At 34.5% G+C, this 19,337-nt stretch overlaps 1 protein-coding gene across 5 annotated transcripts in view; it reads left to right on the forward strand.

Annotated features, from left to right (window-relative positions):
- PDE1A (phosphodiesterase 1A) overlaps positions 1-19,337 on the forward strand; it is a 340,182-nt gene that overhangs the window by 290,645 nt on the left and 30,200 nt on the right. For all 5 annotated transcript variants that reach the window (XM_045066781.1, XM_045066782.1, XM_045066778.1 and 2 more), the window contains 3 exons: positions 4,306-4,431; positions 8,647-8,748; positions 8,855-8,975. In XM_045066781.1, coding sequence (XP_044922716.1) covers positions 4,306-4,431; positions 8,647-8,748; positions 8,855-8,975 — 349 coding nt within the window. The remainder of the gene's footprint in view (positions 1-4,305; positions 4,432-8,646; positions 8,749-8,854; positions 8,976-19,337) is intronic.

Here is a 19,337-nt window from a genome sequence, read left to right on the forward strand (position 1 = left end):
GTGCAATGCTAGATTTGAGTTCAATACAGACATTATAATTCATGAAATCCTTGAAAGTGTAAATAAATGGAGATAATTTCTTTTTTGTAAAAATACTGAGCTACATGTTACCATGGATACTGAATGTTGCTTAGAGTTTTGTTCTTTTCTTAGCAGTCAAAGACCATCTCAAACATTAAGATGGTGCTGTATTATCAGAATCTTATTGGATTTATGAGACAAAAGCATAGTAATTTGCTACAATTAAATCCAGTTCAAAGATATAGCTTTGCTTGCTGCTGAAAGTAAAGGACAGTGATACTTGGAGCCATGTCATGTAGTTACACTGCCCTGGCTAGATTTGAGGCCACCTGATACAAATGACATGTGATTTACATGTCAGTTTTTCCCATGATCTGCGTGAACTTCTGGAGATACTTGGGCAAGATATACTCAGTTCTCTCTTGAACAAGGTTTGCAGGTGTACTTTTCTGTATATTGAGTTATGATTATTGGTTAGAGAATTTTTAGGCCATCATTGGGATTAAAAGAAAACCTACTGTGGAATTATGTACCATTAGCTAACTACATATGTTTTTCTACTTTTATGATAGTTCTAGAAATAAAAGATGAAGTAATTGTTCTACCTCATAGGTCATTTTCCCTATGTTGGATTATAAAGCTTAGTTTATTTAGTAGATTATTAGATACAGATGTCAAATAGGTTCCTTGCAACCAAAACCAGGTTTCTTTAATTCTTTATTTTATTTATCCTTCCCTATTCTTTGGTAAACATTCAGTGGTAATGTCAGTTCTGTAACCAGTACTACTGACTGAGAAGCCTAAAACAGTAAGTCTTAATGAGGCAGTTTTAGTGCTGATGAAGTATATGTCTGCCACAAGGAATGAAAAACGAAGAGTCTGGGCACAGCAGCAAGTGGAAACTAAGTTGCACAGGTTTTAACTTGACTTCCCTTTTGCTATTTTTGCTGCCTCCAATTTGGCAACGTACATGGGTGGATGTGTCATTTTAATACATTAAACATAGCGGTCCCGCTTCCATTCCACACTTGCAAAATGATCTGGCAATCTAAGAGGACAGAGGAAGAAGCCAGGGCTCCATGATACAGATCTGAGAATGCTTGAAATATTTCATACTTTATGCTAGACCACTATGTTCTACAATGCTGCTTGAAGTAGTTTGTTTGCTTAAATAATGTGAAAATATGGACAGGTGAAAAGCAAAAAAATTTCCTTGATGAGTTCATCACTCTAAAATATAATGTTTGTTATAAATTGGTGGTAAAACACACATTTCAGATTTTGGGTTTTTTTAAGGTTTTTTCAGTTAATTTAATGCTGTAGGATCTAAATATTCAAGTTTAATCACAACATTATGAGGGAGAAAAAACTAAAATCATAATAGATCAAATTATTTTCATCATTCCCTCTACCCTCCATCCAAACCAATTTTAGTCTAAGGACATAGAAAATAGTTGGTAATCAACTATCTGGAATGGGTTGATTCATCAGCAGAGGGTTCGATTCATTCAATGTTTGAATGAGGATACCAGGTAATTTTTTTTCTCTGGCATATCTAGATTATTTTACAAGTGTCTGAATTACAAATTGTAAGGAAAAGACATAAGTATATTCAAACTACGATAATTAAAAGGAAACTAAGATAATTAAAAGCAAACTATGACCAAACTGGTGAATTAAGGAAATCATCATATCATCATGCTAAAGAAGAAAAACATGAAATTATATCAAAATAGAGAAAAGGCATTTGACAAAATCCAACACCATTCATGATAAAAATGCTCAGCAAACTAGGAATAAAAGAGACCTTTCTCAACTTGATAAAGGAGATCTACAAAAAACCTGATGACTAACCTCACACTTAACAGTGAGAAACTTGAAGCTTTCCCAGTAAGGTCAGGAACAAGGCATGGATATTTCTCTCACTGCCTTTTTAAAACTATGGTCATAGTGGAAGTCCTAGTTAATGCAGTAAGGCAAGGACAGGAGACAGAAAGCATAAAGATTGGGAAAGAAAGCATAAAACTGTCTTTGTTCACAAGTTACATTATAGTCTAAATAGAAAATTCAAAGGAATTGACCCCAAAGCTCCTAGAACTGATAAACAATTATAGCAAGTTTGCAGAATATAAGGTTAACATGCAAAATTTGGCCACTTTCCTACATACCAGTAGTGAAAAGTGGAATTTTAAATTAAAATCACAGTATCACTTACAATAGCATAAAAAATTAAAATACTCAGGTATAAATCTAACAAATATGTATAAGATGTATATCAGGAAAACTACAAAAATTTGATGACAGATTCAAAGAACTAAATCAATGGAGGGATATTCCATGTTCATGGTAGGAAGACTCAGTATTGTCAAGATGTCAGTCCTTCTCAACTTGGTGTATAGATTCAAAGCAATCCCAATGAAACTCGAGCAAAGTAGTTTGTGAATGTTGACAAGCAAATTTAAAGTTTATATGGAAAGGCAAAAGACCCAGAATAGCCAACACATTACTGAAAGAGAAGAACAGAGTTGGAGAATTGATACTATCTAACTTCAAGACTTGCTGTAAAGCTATAGTAGTCAAGATGGTGTGGTATTGGTCAAAGAATAAACAAATAGATCAATGGAACAGAAGAAAGATCCAAGAAATAGACACACATAAAAAGTAGTTTTACCTTTTACCTGATCTTTGATGAAGGAGCAAAGGCAATGCAATAGGCCAAACACAGTCTAGCCTCTTTAGCAAATGGATCTGAAACTAATGAACATGCAAAAAAATAAATCTAGGCATAGACCTTATTCTCCTCACAAAAACTAACTCAAAATGGATAGACCTAAATGTAAAAATGCAAAACTATGAAACTCCTAGAAGTCAACATAAGAAAAAACCTAGATGATCTTGAATGGGACAATGCCTTTTTAGATACAACACTAAATCAAAATTCACAAGAACTAATTGGTAAGCTGGACTTCATTAAAGTTAGAAACTTATACTCTGTAAAAGACAATATCAAGGTAATTAGACCATCCACAAGGTGGGGAGAAATATTTGCAAAAGATCTATCTGATAAGGGATGTTGTGCAAAATACACAAAAAAACTCTTTAAACTCTACAATAATAAATGGCCCAACTTAAAACTGTGTTTCAACAGACACCTCACCAAAGAAGAGATACAGATGGAAAATCATATGAAAAGGTGTTCCACATTATATGTCATAAGGGAAATGAAAATTTAAACAATGAGATATCACTACACCTCTATTATAATGGCTAAAATCTAGAAGACTGACGACACCAGCTATTGGTGAGGATATGTGGCCACTGGACTTCTCATGCACTATAGTGGGAAAGCAAAATGGTACAGCCACTTAGGAAGCCATTTCTGGCAGTTTGTTAGAAAATGAAACATATTCTTACCATACAGTCCAGCAATCACACTCCTTAGTATTTACTGAAAGGAGCTGAAAAATTATGTCTATACAAAAACCTGAACATGGATATTTGTAGCAGCTTTATTAATAAGGAAGCAATTGAGAAATCCTTAGGTAAGTGAAAGGTTAACTTGTGATAGACCTAGACAATGGACTATTACTTGGTGTTCAAAAGAGTTTAGTTATCAAGCCATGAAAAGACATGGAGGAATCTTACATGCATATTACTAAGTATAAGAAGCCAGTCTGAAAGGGTTACATACTATATGATTTTAAATATATGATATTCTTCAGCAGCCAAAACTATGGAGAAAAGTAAAAAGATCAGTGGCTACCAGGGGTTATGGGCTTGGGAAGGATGAACAGACTAAGCACAGAGGATTTCTATGGCAGTGAAACTACTCAGAGCAATGTCATAATGGTGGATGCATGTCATTGTACATTTGTCCAAAGACCCAGGGTGTACAACACCAAGAGTGAATCCTAATGTAAACTGTGGATTTGGGGTGACAATGACGTTCAATGTAGACCTATAAATTATAACCAGTGTACTACTCTGGTGTGGGAAATTGATAATGAGGAGGTGGTTTTACATATCTACGGTGAGGGGGTATATGGCAAAGCTCTATACCTTCTGCTCAATTTTGCTGTGAACCTACAACTGCTCTAAAAAAAAAAGTCTATTTTTTTAAAGCTATCGCATGGTTTAAAAAAAGAAACTAAGTACTTCCATAAATATAGGTGTTTGATTATAGAATTCTTATTGATGAGATATCTTGTGACTTGAGTATATTTAGCAAATGCTCATGAAATCTAAAATAAATCCTCTTCTGGACATTTTGTTTTTAATTCTTAGGTCAGATGTTGCCCTTTTGTATAATGATCGCTCTGTCCTTGAGAATCACCATGTGAGTGCAGCTTATCGACTTATGCAAGAAGAAGAAATGAATGTTTTGATAAATTTGTCCAAAGATGACTGGAGGTGAGTTTCAAAGGAAGCCCAGATGAAATTTAATTTCAAGAAAAACTTAAATTATGCAATTTAAAATGACGAAATTCATATTACAAAAGTTCCCCTTGACTGGATGACTGTGAAAAGGACTAGAACCTACAAGATGTTGTTCAGGAGCTAGGCTCTGCTGATTGGAGTTGAGCTATTTTCCAGGGTAATTCCACATCTGTATACATCATGGCCAGTCCACAACACTGCATACCACACAACAGGTAGTTTAGGATACATAATGATGTACTTTCTGTAATGAAGCTCCATTTAATTATACCAATATGTGGTCCTAAATAAATTCAAAATCTTAATGTAATATGGATTTCTTCATATATTACTTTTCTATATATGGAGTTTAGCTTTATATATATATTTTTAAGATTTTATTTATTTATTTGACAGAGATCACAAGCAGGCAGAGAGAGGAGGAAGCAGGCTCCCTGCTGAGCAGAGAGCCCAATGCGGGGCTGGATCCCAGGACCCTGGGAGTATGAATTTCTGATTAACATAGAAATTATTAGTGCAAATATGTCTGCATATGCCTACTAGTCAATGAGACCTACTTATACTTTCTTAAAAAAAAAAAAAAAAGCCTTTAACAAAGGCTTTAACAAAGATTTTGTTGAAAGTTAGTTGATGGGCCAAAAAGCTTCCCACTCAAATATCAGAGGGGTAAAATGGTGACTAACATAACACATTAAGGGGCGCCTGGGTGGCTCAGTGGGTTAAGCCGCTGCCTTCGGCTCGGGTCATGATCTCGGGGTCCTGGGATCGAGCCCCGCATCGGGCTCTCTGCTCAGCAGGGAGCCTGCTTCCTCCTCTCTCTCTCTTCCTGCCTCTCTGCCTACTTGTGATCTCTCTGTGTCAAATAAATAAATAAAATCTTAAAAAAAAAAAAAACATAACACATTAAAAATAAATAAATAAATAAAGGTTAAAAAAATGAAGTGCCTTGGGATCAAGAACTGCCTCAAAATATGGGGCGCCTGGGTGGCTCAGTCGGTTAAGCGCTGCCTGTGGCTCAGGTCATCATCCCAGGCTCCTGGGATTGAGCCCGCATCGGGCTCCCTGCTCAGTGGAGAGCCTATGCTTCTCCCTCTCCCTCTGCTGCTCTGCCTACTTGTGTTCTCTCTCTCTCTCTCTGTGTCAAATAAATCTTTAAAAAAAAAAAAAAAAAAAAAAAAAAAAAAAAAAAAGAACTGCCTCAAAATAAATGAGTGGATAAATGAATAAAGCTTAATTCAGGATTTAAAACAAGCCCGAATTTCTGATAGGTACTTTTCCAAATACTCAAGCTTTCTGGTTTTTCAAAGACATTTTGAAGCTGTGTAAAAAATACAGGCTCACAGGGGCACATGAGTGGCTCAGTGGGTTAAAAATACGGGCTCAACATGGGGGCTTAAGTGGGTACGAGAAGAATAAATGAAAGAAGATGGGATTGGGAGGGAGACAAACCATAAGTGACTCTTAATCTCACAAAACAAACTGAGGGTTGTTGAGGGGAGGGGGTTTGGGAGAAGGGGGTGGGATTATGGACATTGGGGAGGGTATGTGCTTTGGTGAGTGCTGTGAAGTGTGTAAACCTGGTGATTCACAGACCTGTACCCCTGGGGATAAAAATATATGTTTATAAAAAATAAAAAATTATATTAAAAAAAAAAACTCTATCGTAAAAAAAAAAAAATACGGGCTCAGTTCTGCAACTATAAAAGCAGATCTCATGTGGGTGGTGGGAGGCACTTTGTTTTGGGAAACTGGATCAGGCCTTTCATTTTATTCTGCCAGAAACAATAGCCCAGAGTCCAATAACTGAGGGTTTTGCAGGGGAGGGGAATGGGGAGGTTCACCAGGATGAGCCTGGTGGTGGGTATTAAGGAGGGCACGTATTGCATGGAGCACTGGGTGTGGTGCGTAAACAATGAATTCTGGAACACTGAAAAAATAAAATTAAATTAAAAAAAAAAAAAGAAAGAAACAAGAGCCCAATTGGGTTTCCAGCTAAGAAGGCCAGCATCTAATTGTAAAAAGATTTTAAAGTTACCACTGCCTGTGTTATGTGGAGAATAGAAGAGCAAAGGTAGGCTAGGGAGATAAGTTTGGAGGTATTTCCTGTGGTCCAAGACATGATTATTTACATTTAGAGTATTTAATTTTTTGTCAGTGATCGTTATTCCCAGAGATATCATTTAATATTATTAATTTTTATTGTTATTCCTTTGAATTCAACATTTTCCTTCTCAAAGTTGATTCTGTTGCTATTTCGATGTGATTTTTTTCTACTATTTTTTTTCTTTAACATCTTTATTATTCTAATAATTTATTCGTTTAATATTTTATAAATTTCTGTACAATAACTACTCAGAATCATCATAATTGAATGTTTTTATAGAAATGTTTTAACAAATGCTATAGTATCATATGGATTGTAGAATTTAACAGATCCAACATTGTTTCTAAAAAGCTACAAAGGATACATTTGGTAGTAGAAAGTTGACAAGTTACCATAAATTAAAATATGAATAGATTTTTAGAGATTTGTAGGCTTTCTGTTTGCATACCTATTTATTTCTTAAAGTAACTTTAGTTACCATAAATGCAATAATTTTAAAATTTTGGTAAGGAAGATTCATAAATAAATAATTTCCCTTATGCACTATTTTGCCTAGCTTATTAATACATTATTAGTTGATTATTGATAATATCTAGCATCTCATATGCAAAGTACAATATGCTAAATTTTATAGATTTCATAAAACTTTCATCTCATTTTTCCTGGTTAAAATGAATATTTTGGTTCAGTTGCTATTGTAATATGGGTCTCTTCATAATTTCAGAGAAAAAAATGTAATTGAGAATAGCTTAGGGGTGCCTGGGTGGCTCAGTTGGCTGTGTCTCCTGCCACTCAGGTCATGTTCCTGGAGTTCTAGAATAGATGGAGACCCCCATCAGGTTCCCTGCTCAGTGGGAAGTCTGTTTCTCCCTCTGCCCCTCACCCCACTCATGCTCTCTTGCATGCATGCTCTCTCTTCTCTCTCAAGTAAATAAATGAAATCTTTTTAAAAGACACAATTTTATTAACTATTTTTAGCTTCTATTCCTTTAATATTTGGGTAAAAGTGTTCTAAGCAAGCTATCTAATATCGTCAATAGTAATTAAAATATGGATTTCTCACAGTGCCCATCTAAAAATCCAGTTGAATTTCAGCAAGCTCCTCTAATATGTGGCTGTTTTAAAAACAAATTACTCAATCACAGAAACTTTAGGTTAAATATCTTTGACACAAGATTATAATTCAACTTTACCCCACACATTTTACTTATTTTACTTAGCTTATTCTATTGGCCATGCCATAGAATGAAAGTAAAATATGATTTCCAGTGTAAGTGACCTTTTTCTCTATCTGTACTGAGCAAGCTATGACCTATAGAGCATGCAAGCCTTTCCTGCTTAGTGTGCAAATATTCATGCATGTCACTGAATAGCTCAGATTAAAATGTGATTAAAATTTCAATAGTACCAATAGCTCTGTCTACAATGCATTGTAGAGTCAGGGTTTCAAAAGCTGAAATGAAGAATCCCCACCTACTTCGGCATCTCGTTTTCTCTGGGGTTCTTATTACAGAAGTTTGGCACAGTGAAGTGGTCCTTGTGTCAGCTGTAGGAGTGGGAGCTCTTGGGGTTGAATCTTTTCTCTTCCATCTACCAGTTACCTGTGTGACTGGGTAAAACTCAGTCTCCTCTGGTGTGAAATAATAATACCTCCTCATATAAAAGAACCTACCACACTGCTTGGACTGAATAAATCCTGAATACATATTGGTGATTTTAATAATAGCAAATACTGCATTTAAAATTATTTTTTTAAGTTGATCAGGTTCCTTTCAGATAGACAGTAATTAGGAATTATGAGTAGTAGACAGTTGTGGTTGTGCATGGGGGAATATCCAGTTCTTGAAGGGGAGATGTTAAACAGCATCATTCACAGAGCACTCTCCCGGCAACTTCCAAAAGCTGCGAGAGTTAAAGGATGAAATAATGTCAACGTTTGTGAGCTCTTTTACATTTAAAAAGTAGCATATTTTGTGCTTATATCCATAAAGAAAAATAAAATTTAGTCAGTAATATTAAGGAAATGTTTTACTTGAGAATCATCAAGAGCCAAATGAACCTTTCTTCTTTTGATGACTCCACAGGGATCTTCGGAACCTGGTGATTGAAATGGTTTTGTCTACAGACATGTCAGGTCACTTCCAGCAAATTAAAAATATAAGAAACAGTTTGCAGCAACCTGAAGGGTAGGTTATTTTTTTCCATCATGTTAAAGTTCCATAGGCTTAGACTCAGAAAAGACTGTAATTGGTGACTTTTTCTGATAATTTAAATATGTCCTTGGTTTGACAGGATTGACAAAGCCAAAACTATGTCCCTGATTCTCCATGCAGCAGACATCAGCCACCCAGCCAAATCCTGGCAGCTGCACCACCGCTGGACCATGGCCCTGATGGAGGAGTTTTTCCTACAGGTGCTTCTATGACAATATGTGCAAATATGGAAATAGTGTCTAGACGTATTGACATGCATCTTTGTAAATGCAGAATCCAGGACTTGTGACTATTATCAACTGGCCACAACACATTCTTCGGGTCTCAAGCAGAATTTATTAGTCTTTCAGATAAATATAATTCATAATCCTATGTAGTATAATATATGTTCTAAAGATAGGCAAGTCTTGGATCTCTGATGCTACTCCTAGGAAAAAAAGAAACAAATTAGCATCATTATCTGCTGTTCAAAGATAAAATATTAGAGTTGGGATAGCAAATATCTTTCATCATAAAATGGGAAAGGGGAGGTTGTATAGCACTGCTGTATACATCTTGTTGTTTAAAATTTAGTCATATATGCACAGTTGCAAGGGAGGCTGAGAAATGTAGTTTTTTTGTTTGGTTGACATGTGCCTAAGTTAAAACTAGATTGTTATATGAAAAAGCAAGGTTGGACATGGGGAATGGACGTGGTCTCTACCTCAAGGATACTTTAAAAAAAAAATAGTGTCCCTGTTTTTTTCCATTCCCACCTAAGGTACCACAATACAATTATGATGCTGATCACCCAGAGTTAGCAGCAGTTCCCAAAGTTAAAGACTCAGTCTTCCATTAGAATGGCTTCACTTCAAGATGCCAACCTCAGGTAGGGCCCTAGGACACCAGCCCTTCTGACCACTGGTTATAAATTCAGGGGTACCCATGACCCTTCTCAGGTTTGACAGTTTGTTATAGTAACTCAAAGAACTCAAGAAAGCACTATTCTTATGATTATGGTTTAATTATAAAAAATACTATAAGTAATAGCCAACTGACATTATACCTATTCTAAGACATATGACGACTGAATATATTACTATATTTGGAGGACTCTGCTTTCTGTCTCCCATTGTCAATGATTATGATATATGGTTTCACTTTAAAATAGCATTGTATAGTCCTAGAGAAACTTACTGAGTAGCATCTTCCAAATTTAAGTATTTTCACACTAGAAATAGTTTAAATATATTTTAATACATTTTGCGATTAAAAAAAAAAACCCACAAATGCTAAAACCTATCCAGTTCTACAGGCAACTGTGTGCTATAGTCAAATAAAAATTATAATTTCATGCACTCAACCAAATATTAACCAGAAAATGGTAAATCTAAAGAGAACTTACAGATCTTTAAGAATGACCTTCTCATATTAGATACAAAAAAAACCCCAGAAGTATGAAGAGATATAAATGACTTTGCTCGGGTTTAAAAAATGTTTAATTATTTTAAATGATCATGAAAACACAATTGAAATTTTGTCAGATGCAGCTAAATCAATGCTTAGAGGAATCTTTATTTATTTTAATGCTTATATTAGAAAAAAACAAAAGTATATATCAGTCATCTGTGCTTCCACCTAAATAAGCTAGAATTAGGAAAATTAAACCTAGTTAATCAAAGGAAGTAACAAATATAAGGTTGATCAAAGGAAGTAACAAATATAAAAGCAGAAATCAATTAAATAGAAATAAGACAATAGCAAAAATTGACAAAGAAAACAGTTGGTACTTTGAAAAAATAATAAAATTATCAGCAAATTTAAAAAGAGTATAAAAAAAAGTTATAAGTAAAAGAGATGTTATCATTATAGACCCTACATATAGCAAATCATAAGAAATATTATCCACAATTTATGCCAATACATTTGACAACTTAGAAGAAATTGTCAAATTCTTTGAAAGATATAAATTACCAAAATAAACACACACAAAAATTATAATTTGTATATCCATGTACCTATTTTTAAACACTGAACTTGTAATTTAAACTCTTTCTATGAAAAAAAATTCAGACTTAGATGGTTTCAATTTTTCTCTTTCAGTTCTCAATTCAGTTGAGAGATGGTAAGTTCTCTCAAGCTTTTCAGAAAAAAATAATTCCAGTTTTAACACAGAGAAAGAGGGAAAATTATCAGTATAACCCTGACAAAACCTGACAAAGATTTTGCAAGTAAAGAAAATTACACACCCATATCTGTCATGAACCTAGGTGGAAAATTCCTTTAAATGTTAGCAAATCCAATCCAGCGATATAACAAAAGAGTACATATTATAACTTGAGTTGATTTAATATTAAAAAATCATTTAAAGTAATTTACTGTACTAAAAGAAAAAAGAGTCCTACTGTCATATCAATAGATGCATAAAAGGCATTTGACAAAATTCAAAAGACATTAATTACAAAAACTTTCTGCAAACTAGAAATAAGGGACCTCTTTCAACATGGTAAAAAGTGTCTATAGCTTTCATAATATTTCCTGGTGAAATACTGAACACGTTCATACTAAGTTCAAGATATCTCCTCTTACCAATCCTTTCAACATGGCATTTGAATTTCTAGCCATTAAAATACATAGAAGAAAATTAAGTATAGATTGGATAGAAATAAAAAGAACTGTCTTTATTTGCAGAAACATAAGCTTCTACAAAGAAAATTTTAAGGAATCTTTAAAAAGCTACTGGAACTGATAAATAATTTCAACAAATTTGTAGGATCAATTGTAGTTCTGTATGCTGACATCAAACAACTTGGAAATAAAAATTTCAATACAATATGATTTATAATATCATAAAAATATAATATACTTGGGAATATATTTAATTAAATACATATAAAATCTAAACACTGAGAACCACAGGAGATTGTTGAAAGAAGACTTTTAAAGACCTATCTATGGGGGCGCCTGGGTGGCTCGGTTGGTTGGGCCTCTGCCTTCGGCTCGGGTCATGGTCTCAGGGTCCTGGGATCGAGCCCTGCATCGGGCTCTCCACTCAGTGGGGAGCCTGCTTCCCTCTCTCTCTCTGCCTACTTGTGATCTCTCTCTCTGTCAAGTAAATAAATAAAATCTTTAAAAAATAAAAAGACCTATCTATGTAGATTGGAAGGTATACCACATTAATGGATTAACATGTTAAGATGTCAATTCTTCCAAAATTGATTAATATACTTAGGATAATTTTTATAAAAAATTGTAACAGAGGGAATGTGCTATGGTGAGTGCTGTGAAGAGTGTAAACCTGGCTATTCACAGAACTGTACCCCTGGGGCCAATAATACATTATATGTTAATAAAAAATTCAAAATTAAAAAATAATTGTAACAGACTTCTTTGTAGCAGTTGAAAGAAAGCCGATCCTGAAATCAACATGGAAATGTAGGAATCTAAAAATGGCCAAAACAACTTTGAAAAAGACAGAAAATTGGAATATTTATTCCTCCTTATCACATGACTTAGTAGAAAGCTAGAGTCATCAAAGTAGTGTGTTATTAACATGTAAACAGGCAAATAGATCAATAAAACAGAATAGTGATCCCATACTTATATGGTTGTTTGATTTTCTATAAAAACAACAAAACAGTTAAATGGAGAAAGGAAAGTTTGTAAATAACAATGAAATGATACTTACTAAATATATGGGAAAAAAGGAATCTTGTCCCTTATACAAATATTAATTCAAGTTTGACCCCAGCCTTATATAAAATCTGACTCTAAATGTTCTAGAGGAAAACTTAGAATATCTCTAACCTTGGGAGTAGTCAAATATTTCTTAGAGAGGACACAAGAAGTACTGCCTATAAAAGAAAAAAAAATTGGTAAAGTGGACAAGAGCGAATTTTAAAGCGTTTTCTCTTCCTAAAATACCATTAAGGCAAGCCATAGAGTGAGAAAAATATTTGTACTACAAATATCTGTCCAAGAGCTTGTTCACAGATTATATAAGGAACTCCTACAAATCTTACAAATTTTTTTAATAAAAAAGTAAAATTTTTAAAAATTTAGTCTAATTTGATCAGACACCTCATAAAAGAAAATACACAAATGAGTGATAAACACATACAAGTACTCTCGTTATCATTGGTTATCAAAGAATTGCATATTAAAGCATAATGAGATACCTCTACATCCCCATCATAATAGCTAGAATTAAAAGGACTGAAAATACTAAGCATTATTGAGGATGTGGAACAACTGGACCCCAGTTGGAAGTCCAGGAATTGCTGGTGGAAGTATAATCAGTGTCAGGCATTGCTAGCAGAAGTATAAATCATTACAACTCATCTGAAGATTACAATTCACTAAATTGAAACTTAATCTCCCCTCTGATGCAGCATGTCCACCCACAGATGTATAACTCAGAAAAATTGGTTCTTATGCCCACCAGATGTGGAGTAGTCATAATAATACTACTTATTACTTGTGATGGCACAATATTAGAAACAGTTCAATTTAACATCAGAAATAGAAATGGAATAGTCATACAGTGGAATACCATGCAACAATTAAAAATGAACTAATGATACAAACCAGGATAAATTTCAAAAAATAAATACTGTATGATTCCATTTATATGAAGTTCAAAATTAACAAATTTAATCTCTGGTGACTGAAATTTGAATAATGGGTGTCTATAGGAGGTGAGATTCACTGGAAAAAGCTAAGGGAACTTCTGGAGGTGATGGAAATGTTTTATATACTAATTGTTAATTATACAAATATGTTCATAATTTATGCTTTTAAGATTTGTGCATTAAGTTTTTCCTTGACTTAAAAAAGAATATGTCAGAATAAAGGTGCTTCATCAATAACTTGAGCTTTAAAAAAAGAACAGTGTTAAGAAAAGTCTCTAATAAACTCCAGAGACTTTTGAAGATTACTGATATCTAAATAGTATCATGACTTTTATTATCGCTGTCTTTTATTGATTTCAAACAAGACAAAGAATACCTTACAGAACCATGAGATTAATGAATTTAAGGAAATCAAGTCCAGGTGTTTTTGAAGTTCAATATATTCTTGATTTTTCTAGAAAGGTTACTAGTATTAATAATGAAGCTTCCAGCATGCACTGATTTTTGATATCTGAAATCCAGGTAGAGGGAAACTGTTTCATATGGCTATTGAGCAATTCTGTCATTCTCAGCACCTGATAAACAGTGACTCAGACATCTAAGTAGAGATTAAAATGCACACAACACAAAAGGTCAAGTCTTAGAATAGGTATAGCATCATGATATTTGGAATGTTTTTATGATCTGCATTTTTCAGACTGTGTTAGAATAAGAAAGGGTCAGGTTTGTGGGGGGTTTGTTTGTTTGTTTGTTTTTACAATATTCTTAATGGGCAATGATAGGCATTTTTATCATCCCAGAATGTTCAGAAATGACTTTTTTCAGTCTTTGCTTGAGTGACCTGAATGTAAAACACTTACAGCTCAAAGGAAAGTAAAGCATATATGTTAATATGGGCTATTATAAAATCAAATTGTCTCTACTAGCATTCCCCTCTTCCCTTCAACTCTGAAATTCCTTTCAGATCATAATAAGTTGATTTAGGACTTAAGCTTTTAATAATAGAATCTTATATTTCTCATCTCTGGACTTCTAAAAGTAAGTGACTTTCAAATCCCCTTCAGAAAGAAATATAGCAAAACAGACAAAGGTCAAAACAAGTGAGTTTGTACTACCAACAAACATGTTCACAAGCAAAACAAGCTTATCTTTATGAGACTTATGTTAACATATGACATTGCTGCGAATAGCTAAAATGTTTCGATACATTCAATTAACTAAATGAATCTCACAGGACTCTTGTTCGTTGTCATATCCCATACTGTAGCCCTTTGGAGGTGTGTGGATCTGTGTGTACACATGTAAATATACACATATACATATATACATGTAGGTACATGTACATACATATATACACATGTGTGATTTACTGTTTCAGAGAAATGCAGAGGAATTTTGGGATGTGTTGACTTCTAAGTCACTTTCTTATTAATTTGTCCACTAAGTTTATTTTATCTAACAAAAGGGCTTAAATCAATATTAAGAATTTTTAAAACACAATGTATTTCTGGAAGACAAACTAAGGTAGACCAAACTATCTCTACCATCCTTTAAAATTCATCAATGTCACCCCAACTCTTGACATAGCTACTTTTTTTTTTTTTAGAATTCTCAAATGTTTTTTAATAAGGTAATATGAAAGTCTTAGAGTCATTATAGCTTATAGCATTTTCCAAACTTCTTTGGCATGGAATTTTTTTTTTTAGGTTTCTTTTTTTTTTTTAATTTTTTCAATTTATTTATTTTCAGAAAAACAGTATTCATTATTTTTTCACCACACCCAGTGCTCCATGCAATCTGTGCCCTCTATAATACCCACCACCTGCATAGCTACTTTTAAGTGTACCTTCTAAATCCATAAGAAACTGTAGCCTGAGACAATCAGAATTGTATCTAGATTTTGCAGCCATGAGAAACCTATTTCCATCTTCAGTAAGCAACTGACGACAAAGCAGGTCCTCATCTCCAAAGCATGTTTCACAGCATGATTGTGATATTCGTCAATAGAGCTAATGTCCTCTCCTCAAGTGCTGATACAGATCAACACGGGTGCCTCTGCCCTCTGACTGTAATGTGTGAATTCGGGAGATGCTCCTTTCATTTCAAGTATGACTGATGTGACAGAGATCAGAGGTAGAGGGACTGGCCCAGGAAAAAGCATTAGTACAGGAAAACAGGTTTTTGCTTTTTATTCTCTCCTTAAACAAACATATTAGTTTGGCAAGATAATAAGGAATTACTACAAATAAAGTTAGAAGAACTACTTCCTGCCATTAAAATTTGCTCATGCGTCATACTATATGAACCCAATAACTAAGTGAATTTTCTCTTTTTCAACTGGTTGTTTTGTGACACATTTTAAAAAATGATATTTATGTAAAATCTCCATTTACCAATAAGTATTACCTTGTCAAACAAATGACTGGGAATGCAATTTTTTGGAGAGGGAAGGAAAAATAATTATTTTATTTATTTTAAATCGTATATCGTCAGGCCCCTTATGTTCTTCAGCATTGCTGAAGTGTGTCATTTCAAAATAGATTGTATTTCCCACAGTAATAAAAATGTACTTAGTTAGTGCATTCTCAGCCAAGGATCTTGGGATCAAAAATTCAGACACAACCAAAAAAAATTCTTCACTATAAAGAACACTTGCTATGAGCCAGGATAATAACTTGAAATGTAAAAATCAAATCTCATAGTTTTAAGAGACATGCAAGTATTATACGAGAGGTACTAATGTTCTACAAAATATAACTCACAAAATACATTTATACCATATCATAAATTTTGTTGAAAGTAAATATGTTAGCTGTAATAATTATTAAATTTTTATTAAATTTATTAAATTTTTAGACAGCTTTGGTGGCTTTCTAGAATTTAGAAGGATCATTTTTAGAAGGAAAGAAGATAATTAGGTGGCTTAAATCCCTTAAGTAAGTTGTCCCAAGAGGGCTAAACTATTGCTTCTTCTCCTCTCCTCTATTAAATTCCCCTATAGAATTAGTGATCCCTAGAATTCACCCTTGACCTTAGAGTGGACCCCAGGTCTACGGTCAGGAGCTTCCTGTATGTTTATTGGTGGTATGGCTTCTGTGATTAAAATTTAGGTTTCAATGCAAAAGGTTTCTCAGGATTTCTATACTTTACCCTTTTCTATCTCCTTCAATTCTGGAAAGCTATAGAAATTGCCTTGGCTTCAGATAAAATGCAGAAAAGAAAAAAAGGTGCCAGTAAGTCATGGAGTTGACATCCTATTGACAGTGATCAGAGCATTTCACACTGTTAGGAAAGCATAAAAATAATTATTGGTCTTTGTTGCGGCCTTTCAGAGAAGAAATCTCAACAACCTCCAAGGGAATTGCCAAGACAGGCAGGAGCCCAAGCACTGCAGGCTGCCTGGGGTTTCCATGTTGCTGGGGTCACTTTCTCTCCTTCCCTAACTGCAGACTCATCCCCAAGAAGAGATGCAGGGATCCAGGAGCAGCATCGAGTGGCCTTGATTAATTTATTGTTTGGTGTCCTTAGGACCCTATATTTTTTCTCCAATCACTGTAAAAGTCAATGTACCAAAATCTATTATATGCAGTATTTTACTTATTTTTTTGAAAGTACATTTTTGGCCTCCTGAAGGCAATGCCCTCAAATGAAAGTACATCTTCCAGGAAAAACTAGTTGACTTTTGCAGTGCCTATTGCCTTGACCCCAGATTTCATCTTGATGGAAAGTAAATGTTCCCTATTCAGGGATACAAAGAGGAAAATTACAAAGTTTGTCAAATTTATACTCAGGGAATCCAACTTTCTCTTTACATATCTTTCCCTCTCCTTTACATATCTTACCCCCCTCCTTGTCCTATTTTGTTTATGGTGCCTTCTGAGTCTGGCTATAAGGCCCCCTACTAATCCTGCACTCATGGCCTTTAATTCACCCTACAGAATAACATTTTAAATATTTATAAATAAATTAAATAATTAATGTGCTTTAGCATTCAGTGTGCTTTAGCAGTGGAAATTTAATATCCCGATTCCATTGTGGAATATAAGAAGCAAATAGAATATAAAATTTTCACTCCAAATATAGGAAGGTGAATCCTACATATATCTGTCAAATGCCTAAGTCCTATATGAGAATGTTGCCATCTAGCCTTCTATAAAATTTAGCTCATGGAAGGTGATTCATCACAATGTCTTCTTCAGGCCCAAATTATCATTTTTAGAACAAAGGACCTCTGTCATATAGTATAAAAATATAGCTATTAAATACAAAACAGCAGCCCCCTGATCAGTAAAGCCAATCAGTTGTACCCACATAGATCACATAAGTATCTCCAGTATCACATTTCGCACCAAGTCCATGAGGAGATTTATTTCTATTTTAACACTAAAATATTTATATTTTAACATAAACAGCGATGTTATTCTTGTACCTTATTCTCAATATGCTAAAAATCAAATCCATAATAGTTTTCAAATCCAGCCCTCATTCATATTGTCTCACTTCTCTTTGTGGCACCAAAGACTCCTATTCGTTCAGGTGTGAAGCCAAGAGTCATCTTCGATTCACTTCTCATCATCCCCCACACTGCTGACAAATCAATCTTCCAAAGCAGAATTCCTGTCAGGTCCATTCCCTGCTAGAAAACGGAGGGTGGGGGGTGGCAGGAAATGCCTCTCTGCCACATGCTCGATTCAACCAATCCTTTTTCCTGAGGTTTAACACCATCCATTAGACATCATAAATACCTCACAGCTCTGTATCTTTGCTATGATGAAGTATGGTTCTTTTTTTAAAATTTTGGTCCCGGTAGATTTAACATACAATGTTATATTATCTTCAGGTGTACAATATAGTGATTCAACAATTCTGTGCAGTACTCACTCCTCATCATGGGTAGTGTACTCTCAATCCACTTTACCTATATGAAGTATGGTTCTTATATGCTAATATTTGATGACTATTTTCCAAGTATTAGGCTTCACATAACTTAGATAACTGGACGATAATCCTACTAGACAGATACTAGGATATCTTCATTCCTGATAGGAGTTAACCACAATTACCAAGTGAGGTAACATATGAGGAGAATTCATTTTCGCAAGGGTTGTGATACATCTGAAGTAACAGAGAGAAACCGTCGGACAGCAGGGACTCAAATGTATATCTTGTAGTTCCAATGCTGATGGCACTAATAATTCCTTGTCCTCTTTCCCTTAAGCTGGATGTTAATATTAATTCCAAATGGAATGGGTGTTGTTATCCTCTAAGGAAGGAGCACAGCTGCTGAAGGAGGTCATGGAAATTCTACTCCCTATTTTCTCTAAGTCATGCCATAATAAAATATAGCCATTTGCAACTACTTTGCCTACTTCTCTGCTGACCATATCTAGATTTTCCTCCAAACAATTCTGATTTCAAACTTTCTGCTCCTTATAATCAGAGGAATGGTTTAGAGGAAGTGCACCAGACAACATTGTCAATGAAAAACTGTAAAACCCATAAAACATACTGACGCGATGTTGTAAAGATCATGAGGAAAGTGGTTCAAGGACACAGAGCGAGTGGGAACTTGGAATTCCTCAGACTAGCACGCCATTGTTATGTGGGCTCCACAGCAAAGCAAAAGTGAAGGCCCCTCCCTTTTGTCTTCTGATTTCAGAACCTGACCGTGTGTCCTAAATTGTGATCTTACACAAAGCCAGTGGAGTCCATGAAGATATACAGCCAATAGCTTAGGAGAAAATAGAGTCTGAGGCATTCTTTCAAATACCAGAAAATTGATGTGAAGAGAAACAAGTGGAAGTAGCTTTCTTTTGTAAGCACATACCCTTGAATGCTTAGGAAAGAACCTATGTTTGATGTTTGATAAATCTTGTGAAGAGAACGTTTTGCCCAGAGCAGCCACCTTTATTTTAGGAGATGAAAACTGAATCAGTTCTTGTGATGTTGAAC

Source organism: Mustela putorius, unplaced genomic scaffold (assembly GCF_011764305.1).
Source record: "Mustela putorius furo isolate JIRA1106 unplaced genomic scaffold, ASM1176430v1.1 tig00003869_pilon_pilon_pilon, whole genome shotgun sequence".
Lineage (NCBI taxonomy): Eukaryota > Metazoa > Chordata > Mammalia > Carnivora > Mustelidae > Mustela > Mustela putorius.